This window comes from Argiope bruennichi, chromosome 11 (genome assembly GCF_947563725.1).
Source record: "Argiope bruennichi chromosome 11, qqArgBrue1.1, whole genome shotgun sequence".
In the NCBI taxonomy this organism is placed as follows: domain Eukaryota; kingdom Metazoa; phylum Arthropoda; class Arachnida; order Araneae; family Araneidae; genus Argiope; species Argiope bruennichi.
In genome coordinates, this window is record NC_079161.1 from 45,388,569 (window position 1) to 45,407,178 (window position 18,610).

General features: G+C 29.0%; 1 protein-coding gene across 1 annotated transcript in view; it reads right to left on the reverse strand.

Moving 5' to 3' along the window:
* The window catches only part of LOC129957655 (neither inactivation nor afterpotential protein C-like), a 170,150-nt gene that overhangs the window by 110,031 nt on the left and 41,509 nt on the right, over positions 1-18,610 (reverse strand). Inside the window, exon 3 of the mRNA XM_056070097.1 lies at positions 7,931-8,035. Coding sequence (XP_055926072.1) covers positions 7,931-8,035 — 105 coding nt within the window. The remainder of the gene's footprint in view (positions 1-7,930; positions 8,036-18,610) is intronic.

The window sequence follows — 18,610 nt, forward strand, 5'->3', positions numbered from 1 at the left end:
CCGGCATTCTCTTTCCCCTCACTGTAATTCAGTGTAATTCAATTAGGAGAGCGATTGACTTTCAATTCAAATTTAACATATATCATGGCTATATAAAGGTTGTATATCTGTTGAAACCAGGATTCGAACTTGAAGCTTTTCTGTCGTGAAACAGTAATTTTAATGCTGATCCCCATATTACTGAGGCCTTTTAATAAAGCGCGTGTTTCAATGTATACAGTGATCACATTAATAATAAAGTGTAAATATATGTACGTATATTGGCGCTTTTAGCGGTATGACCATTTCAATCAGAGTTAAATCTATCTCAAATATATTTTGGTGATGAAATGCTTTTAAAAAAGATTCTTTATTAGAATTTTGACCAATAAGTGAGATTCTTGCATTTTCTCTACATTCATTTATATAATATTATATATTTATATATATATATATATAAAATTACTATTTTAAAATAACAAATTGTCTTTTTAATAATATTCATTTAGTTGTTATATAATATTTTCCTTAATTTTGACAATTTTCTAAACTAACTTTAAAATTATTTTGAGCAATGCATTGTTATAATGAAACTGAAATAGGTTTGATAATTTTTTTTTTAATTCTATGTTCATACTATTATTAATTTTGTGAAATTTGGCGACATTTGGTTAGCTGGAATTTGTACTTGCTAAAAATTAAAGTTAAACAATTTGTTGTTCACATCTTCCTTAGTAAATTTGCTTTGAAATTCAAATTTTGATAGTCATAAATATGTTATTTTATAAGTCTTATCTTTTCCCATTCATTTTACTATTTCATTCCCTAATTTTCTGTTCATCTATTCTAACATATAAATACGGCAGGTATGAGCAGAAATGTTTAGAAATGGATGCACTGTAAAGATTTTCCACCAATACTTATTTCCGAAGTTTAAACGTATTTGTGAGAATAGCAAAATTCGAAAAGTTTATAAAAACCGTGCCTGACATTTTAAAAGAAAAATTAAGAAACCGAAATTTATCCGAATTTTCAAATATTTGTAATCAACAAAGAAACAAACAAACAAAAAAAAATAGTTGAAATATTAATAGGAAAATGAAAACCATTTGAATTTTACTTCAGCATTGAAATATAATACTATCAAATACGCTTAAAATATTTTTAAAAATTTGATTAAAATTGAAAATATTTTTTATGTTTACCAGAGATGATGTACAAATTATTTTTGCTTCATTACATTTTTGCTAATTATCTACGAAGAACTTATAGCCTGTAAATGTCTTATAACATGATAAAAGATCGGGGAAATTTTAAAATTTGAATTAAGGAACAATTTCTAATGTCTCAAAAATAGTTGCATTTGGTAACATTCCCCACAGAAACATTCGATGGAACTCTGTCCTGAAATCTCTAGAGCTAATTTTTAGAGTAGAATTATCAAGTTGTCGTAAGTCAGATTTGCTCACAAAACCGTATAAAAAAGAGCCACAACGAATACACGACCAAATCACAGCCTGATAAATCTAAGGAGAGAAGTGTAGTCCTGGTCTGAAGAATTGTTCGATAAAACTTTCAAAACGTTAAATAATCTCTCACACATTTTACGGAAATATGATATGCGAGGTAAAAAAGTGAATGGCTTCAATACACAACTCAGTCTGAAGCTTAAAAATATATCTGGGTAGTAGTTACAAAGATTTAGTTATGCAAATAATAATAATAATAATAATTAAAGTCAACATAATCAATATTTTATCAGTTCCAGCAGGTCGTAAAACCGGGGAATAGTGAATAATAAGAAGATGAAATTACATTACCGCGAAAGACAAAGTGCAATGAAAACATATATTACTCGATCAAATACGCTTGTAATGGCATTATAAGTCATTAGAAGGCTCATTTACACATTATAAACAGGGCAAGTATACGGATATTAAAATAATGTTAATATTTTTCAAATTTTGTTATAATAAAATTAATTACTTGCATAAAAATTATTGAATTCATGAACCACAAAATATCTTGAAGATTGAAGATTTTATTGAAATTAATATTCGCTGTTATCAAACGATTCCATATTTAAATAAAATATATACTTTATATTTTATTCAGAATTAAAATAAAATGACATGAGAGTGAGAATATACTATATTTTTTCGAATTCAGAAGTTTTTACTATGATTTTTCTATAACATTTTTATTAAATTGCTGAGTTACTGCAGTTGAACAGGATTTAGAAATAGAAGTAAAATTAATTTTTTGATATAATAGTTTAAATTACCATTTAAACCCTAATCCTAATGAATTACAGCTATATAGCGTTTGCGATTTCATCGTATTTTTGCATCAATTGTCAACGCATACATTTCAAATATATTAATAAAAACAAAATTGTAGTTGATGTATTCGAATGCATTGGCATAATTGGAAAAACATCCAACTTCCTGTTTGTTGGTAATATAATACTATTTTATATACGAAACATTACATTCTTCTTACATTTTGAATGTATTTTGCTAAGAATAGTTGCTCAAAAATATAAAATTCTTTTATCAAAAGTCTTTAAAATTTCGATTTTCACTTGAAACTGTAATGAAATCATAATTATAATTTCTTAATCAATTGTTTTTAATAAAAATCACAAAAGAAATATAAAATCGTTTGGTTATTTTGCTAAAAACCTTTTTTAGGTATATTTATTGTTTTCTATGATATACGAAAAATCTCTTTCATAATTCCTAAGCTTGAATTTAAATTATCAAAATATTTACAGCTAAACGGAATTTTAAATAAATTCAGCTCATACCATTCATAGTCCAATGCTAAAGTCAATGACAAAATATAGATGACAGGAATTTAAAACATTTTTAATGTCCAAACAATATTTGCTATGAAAAATGCATGGATTTTAAAACTAGTACGTTAACTATTCTTTTGAAAGTTATTTTCGGATTAATATTTGAAAGACTGCAGTTACTTTTCAAAAAATATCTGCTGAATTATTCAAAACAAGCTTGTTTCACCATAGCACATATTTCTTTCGCATATTTAATGCAACTTTCTTTGCTAGTCCTTCATTACAATCATATAATTAATAAAGTTAATAATGTGTTACTTATTCATGTTTATTAAAAGAACTAAAATTTATCTATATCATAAAAAATGTTCTTTGAATTTTTAATGCATCTAATCTTGTTGGTTAAGAGCTCTGATACCAAACTTTAAAAGAAAATAATTGAACCAAAAGGATTAAAGATAATTCATAATTAAATTCTTATCCAAAAGACTTCAGGAGAAACTTTGAGAAAACCATTAAATATTAATTACTGATATGAATAAGATTCTTTAATTAATAATTGTAGTCGTATCTTTTACAATCTGGTGTAAAAAAAGTTCTTTTTCTAATCAGAAGTTTTCCAATTTAAATAATTAATCGAAGAGATTGGATGAAAGAGTCAGGTTTGAAAAAAATTACGCATTTAATTTTTTTTTTCGTAAAATGAACTTGAAACGTGTTTAAAACATTTTCTTACATTTTTAATTCCATTTATTTAAACTGATTTTGTTCTTTTATGGAATTCTGCCGAATCTGCTGGAGTTTTGTAAACAATTTTCTGTTCGATTCTCGTGTTAGAGATTTAAAATTTTGTTGTGTTTTGTAAATTTAAATCTGTAGGTATAAGAAAATACACTATTTTAATTTTTTTAAAACTTGAATCAATTAAATATTAGTTTAATTAAATTTTGATTCCACAACCGTGGCGCTATTTTCTAGTGAAACTGTAAAATAATAGATTGAAATAAAAAATATGGTATTTTATCCATTAATAGAAATAAAATTTTAAGAACTATTTTTAATTAAATTTCATATGAAAAAAATGATAATTCTTTTCATTATTTTTAATCATTTAATTATTATGAAAGATTGTTAATAACTTTCTTTCCTTTGGACTAATCATGTACGTATGTTGGTTTTATTCCAAAAGATAAGAACACAGAAACAGATAAACAAATTATCTGATGGTTAGAATTAAACAATCTTTTTTTCATATATCTGCAGGCGAAAAAAAAATGTGTTGGCATGGTAACAGAAAAGCGCCATTTGGTGCCAAATTTTTTTTGTGACTAGCGCTCTCGAGTTAATGCAAAAGTGCAAAAATGATCGCCCAGATGCGATACACCTTCTCATTAATGACATGTCAAGCATGCGATAGATTTGGGATATCTAAGATTATTGGATATCTTTAGCAAATTCTAAGGAATTTATGAAGAAAACAAAAATTTAATAAAAACGGTTTTCAAAAATATATTTTTGGTGATATATGGAAAAACAGACATTTTTTATTTAAATTATTTTCTACTTTATATTCGTTAATTAATTATTAAAAAATTATTATTAAAAATCTTCAAATCATTGAAACTAGTTTGAAATATTGAAACTAGTTTGAATGCCAGTGCAATAAGAAATATGTTATCGAAAATTGTTCGTTAAATACTTTTAAAGAACACCAAATAAAAAAAAAAATATTGCACAGCAATTAAATTGGACCAATCAAAAAGCAAAATTTTGAATATTAAAATGATCCAAAAGTTCTTTTTGTGCAATAAGATTTTCAGAAAATATACAAATACATTTTTTGAAAATCTCTTTGAAGAGTTCAATCCTATCCTATTTACACAAAATAAGGTATTTTTGGATTATAACTGTCTTTCAGTACGTATAGTTTTGGTTATAAAGCATGTATTTTAAAAATAGAAATATAGAAATCTATTCCTATATGTTAACTATGAATTTCTAGACACACCTTAGATGAATTAGTAAAAGCAAAAATTTTTTAAAGTTTTCATTTTTCTAAATATATATATTGAATACAGGAAACATTTCTCTAACGAAGTATTTCTGCATTGTTCGTGAGCATATACCATCTTCTCCTGGAAATCAGGAAACAGTTTTGCAAAAAATACAAGATTATACCCAAGAAAAATCAGGAAACAGTTTTCTTAATTATTCATCAATTTATTCACATCGAGCCATTCCTTATTTTTATACAATTTCCAATAAACAATTCCATATCACGGTTACGAATATTTCTTAAAGACAATAAAACTTTCTTCATAAACTACTAATTTCACAAGAAACTCGATGGGATTCCGCGTGATCGTTAAAATAAATTTACTCTGCTTTTCCTCGCGAGCTACTCATCGCTCACACTCTACGTGAACGTCTATTTTTCTTGACTGCCAAACAAGAATTCTTTTCTGCGTTACTTTCAAGACAATGGGAATGCTCTGCCATCTGGAGTTAGGAAGGGGAACTAATCCTGATATCTTATGGTTATTAATTATCAGTCGCAGCAATCACCAAACCAAAAATATCGTTTAATATCAAAAATTAATTTTCAGCCCTAATAGTGGGGATTGTTTTAGGATTTCTTAATCCATAGAGCCAAATATAACTTTATCGAAAGGAAAATCGTGAAATTAAGGGCTTGAAAAAGAAAATTAAATGAATTTTATGATATACGCAGTATTTATCATAAGGATCTCGTGGTATGTCAAGACGCATTATATACAAAGGTAATATAGATAGAATATATAGAATTTGGAGCCAATGAATAAAAATTATGAATTTTATAGTATCGTGTGAGTTAAATTAGAGACAAATCTTTCCCTTTAGTTAGTTAGAAAGATAACATTCACATTTGTCTTATACCTCTACATTTGCCTTGGGTTGGGTTGGGTTTGTTCTTTTAAAAGTTATATTAACCCTGGGCCAGTTTTGAAAGTGATGACTACACGAAAATGGTGACTCAGTTTTGAAGGGGCGGTAAATATTTTTTCAAAGAGGAAAATAGCCATATAGATGAGAGGGGTAATCGTCAAAAAAATCGAATTAGATGCTTTTACAAACCTTCACGTTTTAGATATACCCGAGTTTGAAAAACACATATTTAGAAAATGCCCGTCTATGTGTCTATGACGAAGATAACTAAAAAGCGATTAGAGCTAGACGGCTGAAATTTGGTAAACGGTCTTTGCACCAAACTTGCTGATTCCTTTCAAATTTTGGATTAAAAATCTGTTCGTTGGACCGGCTGTTCGAATATAATTCAACCTAACAACTACAAAACGAAGACAGCTAAATAGATGAAATTAGATTCCCAAAATTAACATCCATAGTCTAGACACCTTTTAGATTTTGAGCCAAATCCAACAAGGGATTGGCTGTACTTCCAGAACAGTCAATCAGTTATCATATAAATGTGATAACTGACATAGGGATAGTGCATCTTCCCCGTGATCTTTGCGTCCCCGGTTCGAATCCCGGTTCGGGCGTGGTTGTTCGCCAGCTATCTGTGAGATGTGTGAATGTGCCCCCCCCCCTGTAAAAAGGGGTTGTGCAAGCAAATGTGTGAGTTTCATCTTCATATGAGTTAGAAGTCAGACTTCTGTCCTCTGGTGCTCAGGGGTCTTTACCCTCAGAAGCTACGGCACCCCCTTTCCGTCGTAACGCGGACACGACATCATCATCATCAACTGACAAACGCAGTGGTTTAAATATATCAGATCTGGTATCGGATTTTGTGACTGCAAGTGCTGCTTTGTGTTAATTTTTGTTCCAATCGGTCGAAAAAAATGTGCATATAGTAAACATTTGATTTTAGAATATACTAGTAACAGCATGCCAGAAATTAATAATCAAAAAAAACTCCTCAAGGATGACACATTAGATTTTGTAAAAATGCAAGATTCATGCCAAATTTAATGTTTTATAACAATAGTACGCTAATGCTGTGCACGGCGTTCTCTGGTACGGTAGGGAAACAGTGGACATTGAAATATGCAAAAAATGGATAGAAACATGAAATTTTATTTTCATCGTTTCCTCAACAAAATATATAATTATATTCAACTAAAATAATGTTACAAGATATATCGTTCAATAAACTGAATATTTCAAAAGTCTAGAGAAATAAAGCAAATTTTAATTACTTTCCTCAAAATAATATTGTAATTGGATTTATATATCTTTGAAATGTTCTAGATGCCTTAAACTTTAAAGAAATTAATTAGAATTGATAATAAAAAATTTGATTGAACATTAAAAGAAAATAAGGTATGCATTTTATATTTCGAGTTTATTTGGATAGTTAAAATTAATGTTAGTTAAGAAAAATTTAAAATTCTTATGGAATTTCAGCAAGTGCGCCTATAAAATAATTCTAAGGATTTAGCATTCGATTGGAATCCCAAATACCATACAGTTTTCTTCCAAATAAATTTATATTGGGTTATGAGGAAAAAAAATAATGGAAAAAATTAAAAAAGTGAGTCGCCTATAATGTTTTGGCATTTTAAAGAATTATGCACCTTTTAATTTTTAAAAAATAATAAAACTCGTTTTAAAGTGTATTTCAAAAGATATTTGACGTGTTTATATTTTAATACATTTGCATAAGAAATTTCATTGCCTGAAATGAATAATTCGCAAAAATACCTACAAGAGTTCATTGTCCCCTTAAATTTATTACAGAGTATGCTAGAAAGTTTTGAGGCGACCACTTCATTATCTTATGTTGCATTCTCGAAATAAACCTACATTTCTGTAAAAATTTGATTAAAGTTTTTATGATTTTGAGGCAAAATAGGCTTAAAATTTATTTTGTCCTCTGGTAGCATTTAAGTTTCACAGCTTTACTGTAAAATATATCTTATATAATCAGCATTGACTGAAATCTTAATGAAATGGTTCAGTACAAATTAGTTCTTAATGAATGAATTCAGTACAAATTTATACGGGCATGAAAACAATCTTATACTCTATCAATTTTATAGTACTGCGAATCAATTGTTAAAAGCGAAAAATAAATGCAAAACAAGATATAGAAATAATTTCAAACGAAACAAAATTTAAAAATGAGAGTTTAATTAAAAACAATATCCTTACCATCATGCTGAGCTTTAAAATAGCAGCAATTTCTTCTTCACTCAGCAATTTTCCATTCTCACGTAACCATGACAACAGATCAGAAACTGGAACGCCTTCGCACAACTAAACAAACAAAAGAAAGCAAACACTGTTAAAAGATTAAAACGCCTTTTAAAATTAGAAGAATATCGAATGATCAAATCACTTTTCTAAATTACAAGGAAACAAAAGTTTCAAATTCACAAAATCACAATTCATTTAATAGAATATTCTGCTAACTTTTAAATCTTTAACACAACAAATTTAATTAAATATAAATTAAGTATTTTAAGGGAAGTTCTCAATCATTTAAGAGATTTCTTTATGTATTGTTAATATGTACATTGCTTTAATCCTTTTCTGGTGTAAGGAACTAGAGTTTGTTGGAGAAACCTTTGTAGCTTGAAATCCTCTATTCTTGTAATACAAAGTTTAAAATTAATTTGCGCTAAGTAGTGATTTTTAACCTTACTGATATAGACTCTCGGATTTTTTTATTTTATATGGACTGAAAACTGGCGAGATTTCAATTAAAATAATTGATCTTTCAAGGGCTAAAGCTAAAGGTCTTTCAAGTGCTGTTTTTAAGTTGAAGATTTAATAGAGATATGGTTTGAGTAATTAATTAAATAAGTTGCTTACAATTTCTAATGGCATTGCATTTACGTGGGTGGCCATGTTTAAATACATATATATATATATATTTTAAATTTTCATTGAATATAAAGGAAATAAATTGTATCAAAAGTCACCTTCGGCAAGTAAAGGGCTTTATCTATACAATAGTAATAACCATTTGGATGTCTTTGGTGACAAATACAAATAAAAATAATTTACGGTAGTAATTATTTTTATTTTTATTTATTATTAAGTAAAAGACTTTCTATATAATAGTATTCACCATTTTTAATCTTAACAAAGTAAAAGACTTTACTATACAATAGCAATGAGCATTTGAATGTCTTTGGTGACGAATAAAAGTAAAAATAATTCACGGAAAAATCTATAAAATCATTCCATAAAAACAATTCTTCTATTAGTATGAGTAAAACAAAAAAATTACTTTGCTTTAATTCCTTTTTATTTTTTTAATTTTTAATTTATCAATACAGGTATTATGGAATATTAATAATAAGTATTAGTATCAATTACCATATTAAGGAAGAATACGAAAAAAAAAAAAAAAAAAAAAAAAGAAGAGTGCAGTTTAAAAAATTTGGAGAATATTATTTCAATGGATGTTGTTGATTAAAAATTTTTGAAAACTCTTCCTTTTATTATTAATTTATTATAAATATCCGAATCCATCCTGTTAATCTATTTTCTAAAATTTTTATTATATCATGTAATTTGGAAGTTTCCATATCTCTATTGATTATAAGCCTTTTTTTTCCAATATAAATTACAGACGAATGACGAAGTTTGAAACAAAAATGTCAGTGTGAAGCCAATATAATTAATGTGGCACATTGTACAGTAGTAGTAAAATTCCTATTTGACTTACACTTTTATCAACGTGTTAAAATGTTTCGAATGCAAAAATAATACGATCTCATTATTTCGAAAAATAGTCATGCAATAAGAAAAAAACGCAAAGATTAGGCTACTGATCAAGTGGTAAAAAAGCATGTAGCTAATAATATATTTATTCTTAATAAGATTGGAAAAATATGATATTTAGGTGATAATTCATTCAATTTCAAAATGTTTTCAGTTCATTCCTATTAAAAAACTTTCACATGTAATTTCATACTCGCTCAATAAGTATGACTCTATATCATCTAAACATGATGAGTTTGCCGTTATATAATCATTTTATTTTTATTTATATTTTCCGCCAGTAATTCGCATAAAAAAATGCCTTTTCATTCAGTTTTTAGCACATGTAATACAAAATGGAAGCACAATTTTCATATAAAATATTTATTAAGGATAATTAATATAAAAATCAAGGATATTAATATAAAAAGGATTTCATATAAAAATTGAGCATCTCTGATATATCTTTATTTTTTTATGATAGACATTTAAGTTGAAAAAAAAAGTTTAGATAAAATCATATTTTGATTAACATTAAAATTGTCACTCATTTTTTTATCTAAATGACATCAAATGTAATTTTGAAAACTTAATGAATTTTCCGTTTTATACTATGCAGTATAAAAGTTTCTCTTAAATTAGACATGGAAATACACCAGATTTGAAACAAAATGTCAAGAATGCATTAATATTTAGAAATTTAATTTTTATATAATTATATTAAATTTATCAATTGCATGGACATCATACAATACTTTATAAGACTGTGCCGCCATCATATTTAACTTCTAACAAGAATTAAAAATTGAATATCTTGTAGTTATACAAGTCGAGTCTCTATATAAAGTCTCATATTGATCACAAAAGACTACTAGAAAGAAATATTGAATACAATGGAATAGTCGTACCCTTAAAAGTTTTTCGTCCGATAAATACAGCAATTAATGCAGAAAGAATGATTTTACATTCGTTTGTTATCAAAATGGCGTCAACGAACGAAAGCGTTCAATAAGTTCTTTAGATCCATGAATTCAAATCAGCCAATATTGTTGAACATCAAATTTTGGGTTACATAAAGGAAGGAGCGTTAACAATATCATTTAGAAATATTTATGTACTCAATGTCTAGGCTATTATACTAGTCTCTGTGTCTAGTGTAACTGCTGAAACGTTGGGCGTTATGACGTGAAATTGAAATATCGCTTCATATTGTTCAAGCTGCATAAATTGATCACGCTGAAATTTACTGACGTAAGTACCTTTATTAAAGACTTTACTAAACTAAAATCTTTACAATATGTCAAAACATTCATATGCTAATTTACAGTGACCTTTTTTTAACAATATTTTTTTTTATTTTTTATTAAGAGGTAAAGACTTTGAGCCAACCCTGTATTTTAAATACCTAGTTTATGTAAAATAATTTATATACGAAATTTTTTAAAAATAATTTTTGAATAATTTAAATTATTATTAAATATTCAGTCATTAATGAATATCATTTAAATTAAATAATTTATCGCATTATATATTTATCTGCAAAGCAGTTTCTGTTCCAAGTATACCATAAAAAAAAATTTAAGTAATTTTTGAAAGACAACATTAATTCGATGTTAAAAGGAAATTGATATTTTCCCCTCCAAATGAATTAACAATGTTACTTATTTTATAAAGAATAAAACTACGTCTTTAATCTAGATATATAATTGGGAAATTTTAAATCGGAAACCAAAATATCAGTGTAGTAAGTATACGCTGAAAAGTTCAACAGTATCATTGACAAATAAATAATGGTGTTTTATTTGGCCCGAAAAACTTGAACTCAAAATACAGCCAAAGTATGCAACACACTTGCAATAAATAACAGCACACAGGCAGCAGTTCTGTAATAAACAACCATAAGAGTATAAAGAGCTCAGGGAATACTCGCAAAAGAGACTTCGCACAACCACTTCCACTTTTCGAATCGTCTGCCACTCTCAACTGATTACAAGTTTGAGTTAACGGCCAATATGCTACTCAATTCAAATTGATTGCAGCTTGGTCTCGCAGGATTTTTTTAAACAGTTTCCATGACAGAACTGCCATTCCTCCAAGCAAACTATCCCAAAATTTAGCAAAGATGTTAATGAAATTTTATGTCGAGGAGGCATAAAGTTGAAAGCAGTTTCCTTAAAATAACTTTTATTGATTATAAAGTATAACGTCAATGTGCTCATTACTGGAACAATCAAAATAATACGTTAAATGTTAAAACCAAAGTTCAAATTAACATTACTCGACCTTTGTCAACATATTCGAACGATTCATCCTTTTTGCCTGACATTTAAAAGAACTGAAAGAAACTATCTTAAAATGGTGAAGAAACAAACCAGTTAACACACATCTAACTTCTCTTCTGCCTCGACCAAAGATCTTAAACCACTTCTCATATACCGTCTAAAAAAATACTTACGCGAAGTGAGTTTAAATAGTAGCCAAATTTACATTGCAGTTGCTGCCAACCACAAATCACGAAACTTTCAAAAAGGTCGGGTTCGAATCGGTTTGTTTACTTGAGATCATGACGCGAATTGGAAAAACACAAAGACACCATAAAAATTCGGATCCGAAATAAATTTCTGTATGGATTTTTTTTCCAAATGTCCAACAAGGAGCAAGAAGGTACCAGAAAGATAACTGAAATTCAAGCTCTAATGCAGCTATCTATAAGATCCCTATAGTTGCTTGATTGGTCGATTTTGTTGCCAATTCTTCGCTAGTGACTGAGCATTCAATGAGAAATCCTTTCTGTTGTCGTGTCGATAAAGTTATCTGGGATAAACCTTGTGTTGATTAAAGTCAAAGATAACGTTGGCTAATCTGAAGTCCAGACTTTATTCAAGGAACTAAACCTTACATCTGTTTTTATTCACAATACGAAAAGACTCGAATATTGCAGATTTAGGAAGATACAGAAATTATAAGAACGTTCTAGAATAAACGAAAAGTAAAAGAAAGTAAATCATTAACAAAACAATTAACACAACAACTTGCCTACAGTCAGATATAAAATGCGAACTGTCGCGTTCAGTTCATAGCATTCTACCACTGAGCCATTCAGTCCGCGCCATGTTAGAACAACTTTTGATACACTGTTTCTGTAAAACCGTCCTCTTTACTAGAAGATTTACTGCGCTGGGGAGCAATATTTCATATTCGTAATGCTGCTTATAAAGAGCCGGTGTTGGTTACTAATTAATTCTTCAGAATTAGTAATTGCCAAAATTTTTGCAACATTTCGTGTTTTATGTAACTTGTGCTTCATGCTTTCCACAGTAACATATTTTTAAGGAATTGATGTCTCAATAAAAATATTTTTAAGCAGAAAAAAAATAATACGAATTTCATCGCTTCTGTGAGTCCGAGTGGCCTGGTGGTAAAGGTTTGGCTTCGGAAAAAGAGAGTTTCAGGTTCGAGACCTGATTCCACCAAGGAATCGTAGTGTAAGCAGGTCTTGCTCTCGTTAAATCCGTCGGGGTCAAACGTTCTTCCTCTGGTGTGGTGTGGAAGTTTGGAAAGTAGGGCCGGGATAGCCTGGTTGGTAGGGTGTTGGATTCGCGACCCTTGGGTTTCGAGTTTGAACTCCACAATCAAAGACCCTCCGTGTGTGTGTGGTGGATGGCGCATGTATAAATCTGTCGTGGTTACAAAGTCCTCCATGTCGAGAGTAATACCACTGGAGATACTGGATCAGGGGTGATTGTTCTCTGATTCAGGTCTAAATTACGATCTGTGGATGAGTGAATGAAGTCCGCCCCCGTAAAAAGGGATATGATGTGTATGTAGCTAAGTCTTACTCTTGGCTCTAGATGGCGCAACTGCAAAAACAAGAGACGCACCCTTGGCTTAAAATCACTGACTTCTGAAGTCAGTGGGCTTCTCTATAACAAGTGCAATTAGAAACAACAAAAACAACCGTTTGGAGAGTTGTCGTCCATCTCATCTGACCATGGTTGAAAATTACGAAGTCCACCCCAAAATAGCTCTAGTGTTGCTTTAATACGGGACGTTAATGTAACTAATCTGCGCTAAAATCTTCGCTATGAACTATTCATCTAACCACGTTCAGTTTGGAAGTCTTATTAATAATTTTCTGGAAAATAATTATTAATCTGGATAATGAAGCATTAGTTGTGTTGTTATTGAATGAATTTGTCCAGACGAAAAATAAGCAAAAGTATTATAATAAAAATAAACTTTCATAAGATTTTTATAAATTTTCTTCACAAAATGTGGAAGACCAATGAAAACAAAACAAAAATAAAGAAATGCATTTTTCGGAAGTTTCAAATATAACGGTTCTATAAATATTTTGCTCAAATTTATTCATAATAGTATAAATAAATATATATATATTCAGAGAAGTATTTGTTTAACTTGCTGTCTAGACGAATATGTAATTTATAATTCATCTTTTAACTTTTGGGGACAAAAGAATAAACTTTCCCGGAAAATCCAAATCTGTGAAAAAGTACACCTTTTGAATACACAAATTTCACAAACTTTCGTGGAAGTTTAAAGACTAATTTGTTTATAGCGTTTTTAAAGTTTCAGGAAAATAAAACGTTTTTGTACCTATTTTGAATCAAAATAAAAGTTGTAAAGCTTAGACACTAATTTATATTTCAAAAAAAAAATTATCTATAGAAACATTAATTGTTTTTTGATGAAGCTACTGATAAGAGTTTTAAATTTTCACGCTTACAGTTACATCACGCTTTTTGTAGAGCATGGAAAATTTTATGATCTTCCATTGGACATATATGTTAAGTTTTTTTAATAAATTTCAGAATTCTACGAATCATTTGCATATATCCATTTTGCAATTTATTCTTCTAATTTTTTGTGTGTTGGCAACAATGCATTTCTTATTTACAGTAAAATTTAAACTTTTTTTAATGTTTGTGCTAATATTTAATCAAGCGTTTTTCTTACATCATATAAACCTGAAATATATCCATACTTTTTTTACTTCCACTTGCATTATGTATACAAAAAAAAAAGTTGTAATAGTTAAGAAATTTATCCTGAAGATTTTTCTGAATCTGCATGTTATAGAATTCCTTGTTTTCAAAAAACATATTTTTTAAAATTATACCTATTTATCTGGGAATATGAGAAAAAAAAGATTGGGAGAGCATGACAAAATTTGGTACATAGTTTCCTCACAAAATTTGGGATTTTCTTCAAAATTTTGATGAAATCTGTCGTATAGAAGTCTATTCGTCCATTTGTATGTGAAAACGATGACTCAAAAATGCAGGGGGGGGGGGGTTGATGGATGTAATTTCAAATTCAAATTTATGATAAGAATTTTAAATGTATATTAAAATATATTTTCATGTATATAAATGTGGTAATCAAAAACGCAACGACCATGATAAATAAAATTTGAGATGCCATTTTTGAGATACAAATTTTAAGTTTATTAAATTTTTTTTTTTACTTGGTCGAATGAAAGGCGTAAAAAATACGTAAACAATATTCTTCATTTTTTTTTTTTCGAAACACAAAATATGCCATATATCGCCTATAAACGCGAAAGGTGGTGAGGAGCATTTGTAAAATGCTCTGCTCTTCGATGTTGTGCCGCCTTCTTTTCCTAAAGTTATGTCCCACGGGGGGTACCTAGTAATTGAGAATGAGAAGCTGCTGGTATGATGGTTGTTCTTGAAAAATTGACTTCTGGTACAGTCTAAATTTCATGCACATTATGCATCTTTTTGAAAGAAAAAGATGTCAAGATGTCATTGAGTGAAATTTTAAATTCTTTACGAAATTTTCTGGAAAAAAAGAACCAAAAACGTGGTGCTGATCTGAATTTTAAATTTATTTCACATCTTACCGAAGAAAAAAGACATGGAACATTAGGCAGTTGACTGTTAAATAGTACACTCTCTTATCCTATCTTATCGTAATAGTGATGACAATTAAATTGTCCCCACTCATTGCTTATAATATTCATCGCAATTTGAAACATAAATTTAGCAATTAAATTTTCTTTTAATAACGGAGTAAAGTATCTCCTTTAGTCGCCTTTTAACCAAACTATTTGGAACCTTAAACACTAAATTTCTATACATTAAACAGGGATTGAACTTCAAGTATAACATGTGGTAAACATCGTCCCGCGGGGTGCACGTTGTAATTGAAGATGGGAAGCTTCCGGTACGGTGGGTGGTTCATGCCATCCATGTGGGTACACGAAAAGGTGGGGGACTGGCTCCTCCCATCGATAGCGGGACGTACTTCCTTAGGGAAGGGTTGTATTGTGGCCGGTGATGGCCCTTAGGACTTAACCTTTGTTCCCACCAGTGTTGCTGTTGCTGTGGTCCGGTCATTCACGTTTTTCTGTGTGCCTTCCGGCGGGTCTGTGTAGCCAGATTGTGGTTTCCTAAATTGTACCAGTCCCACTGTGTATTCATGGGATGTAGAGGATAGTAGAAAAGGATGTATCAGAGTATATGAGAATGTTGTGGGGATACACTCCTTCTGCTTGTAATCATGTCTGCCAGTTTGTTTGTGAACCAAATAAATCAAAATGCAAATGAGCTAGGTGAATGAAGTTTGGTATGTGTTCCTTAGGCTAAAGATGCAGATTTGTATCAAGCTTGTGTGTGAAATAAATCAAGTTATACATGCCCCCAATTTCGCATTCTAAATAAAAATAGCGAAATTCTTAAAAATGTGAAATGTTGATTCGATAGATATTCTTAAAAATTTTAAAACAGATAATAATTCTTTTGAAGAGCAATTTCGATCCTGTTGTAATTTGAGAATTAACTGATTTTCTCCAAATAATTTTTTCAGCTGCTAAATAAATGGTGATTGTAAGAAGGTATATTCTTCTATGGGAAGTGAACTGAAGAGATGTTCTTATATCCACTATATAAGTGCACCGAACTTCATTATGCTTAGGTTTCTTCTTATGAGAATAGTTTCCACTGAAAGCCCCACGAAGAGTTAGTTCTTTGCATTTCGAAATCAAGAAGATATTTGTGATCAGTTTGTTGAAGCAGATATTTATATTTCTCATCTAAAAAGCTCAAATCTGTGATTGTCATGATCTGATAACTCCCTTTAATTGTGTTCTCTTGTTATAATAATTACTTTATTCTATTTAGCTGTTGACTTATTTCTTACCAGTGAAAATTATTTTAATTTTCTTATTTCTAAGATCAATCGAGTTCAGCAATTTCGGAATACTGGAATTTTTGAATTTCGTTTCCAAATATAAGATTATTTTCACACCTTCTTACAAACCACAATGAAAACCCTTGTTTTTTAAGGGTTTGATATATAAAAGAGGTCCACCACTTAGCTGAGGGTTATTAAAAGAATGTAAATTCAGACATCTTTTGAGAATCCCAGAAGACTTCTCTATCCCTCAAAACTCCTAAAAGCGAATGTCTATAATGAACAAAGCACGCACGTCAGGTATTCAATCAATCACCCATAACCAAAGGGGGGGGGGACAAATTCAGCAGTGATATGTAGGCACCTTGGACGTCCGCCGTAGTTTCGTTGAACGAGCATTTGGGGCCTTTCAATATTGATAGAGTTAAAGGTGTTATTTGTTGCAAATTTTTTGCTCAATAATTCATAACGAAGGGAGAGATGTTTTAGTGGAGATTGGGTTCTGTTATTAAATGTAAACAATTACGTATACTTCGATTTCCAACAAGTAAATTTAACTTATAAGTGTATAAGGTAAGATAGGATTTATAATTTGCATTATGGCATATCAATGAAAATGATTGAAACACTACACAGGATAAAGAGCTGTGCTTAAGTTACTAAAAATCGTATGTTCCTATTCTTATGACGAAAGAAATATTTAAAATCTTAGAATTTTAATCACTATTTATTTTTAATTATTAGATTTTAAATTACTATTTAACTATCACTATTTACTTATGAACATATTAATGCTCAAAATTCATTTTTACACCAGTCTAAAGTTTTTTTTTTTTTTGAAAAAGAGTTTTTCAGTGATAAAAATTAACTTTTAAGCTAATTTTTAAAAATTTTAATAAATATTTAAAATATTCTTAAGTTACATTTTATTATTTTAGTATTGAAATTTTACTCATACCCTTTGTTTTGATATACCAAATAATTATATTTCAGTGTGCGCATTATCGCTGCTTTAGAATTAAGAGTAATTTTAAAAATAATACAAATACGAAACCTAAAGCAACGTTATACTATTATGTTTCGGATAATAAGTTCAGATCTCCTTTAAATTTTACTTAAACATTCAAATAATTTTCATCAACTAATTTGCTAATTTTAATTTTTTGTTCTATTAGCCAAACAAAATTTACACAAAATATTTGAATAAAATTATAACACTTTGCAAAAGAGAAACAGTTTTGTAAGGCATTAATTTTTTTAAAAAAGAAAGAATTTCATTTTAAATTTTCTGTACCAATAGATAAGAAAAGGCGGGAATAAAATCTTCATGTCGTCATTCAAATCAAAGCTAGATAGCATTTGGTGATCCGCTACAACCACACCATATTCATATTTCTAAGATAAATCTGTCATTTATCAATCAGAATTGCTCAATATAAAATCTCATTTTGAGGTGAAAGATATTGCTTGTCAAAATTAGAAAATAATGTTTGCGTATTTCATTCCCTTTAAAAAAATCCTCCATTCTTCAGATTCATTCTTCTTTTCTCGAATTTCCAATTTTAGTTTTTATACAAATCTTTTAAGCCGGATGAAAGTATAGTTTTTGGTGGCATTTAAAGAATTTCATTTAAAAATATCTATCTTCCTTACGGAATCTTTGAGTGAATGGAAAGTAATATGTTAGGAATTTTATTTTGTCTTTGTTCCTAATATCTTTAAAGGAGGGTTAAGACGTTAAAACTTTCTTATTAGATCTCAACTTTTTATGGACCACAGAAGCAATAATAATATTTATAGAATTGTATAGCGTTGTCTCTTTTTATTAAAAAATAACCAACATTTAAAATATGGAAGTTTTCTATCGTTAATATTGTTTCTTAGATATATCTTGGCGAATAATAAAATATAAATGAGTGTTAGCGGTCTTAAAGAGAGATC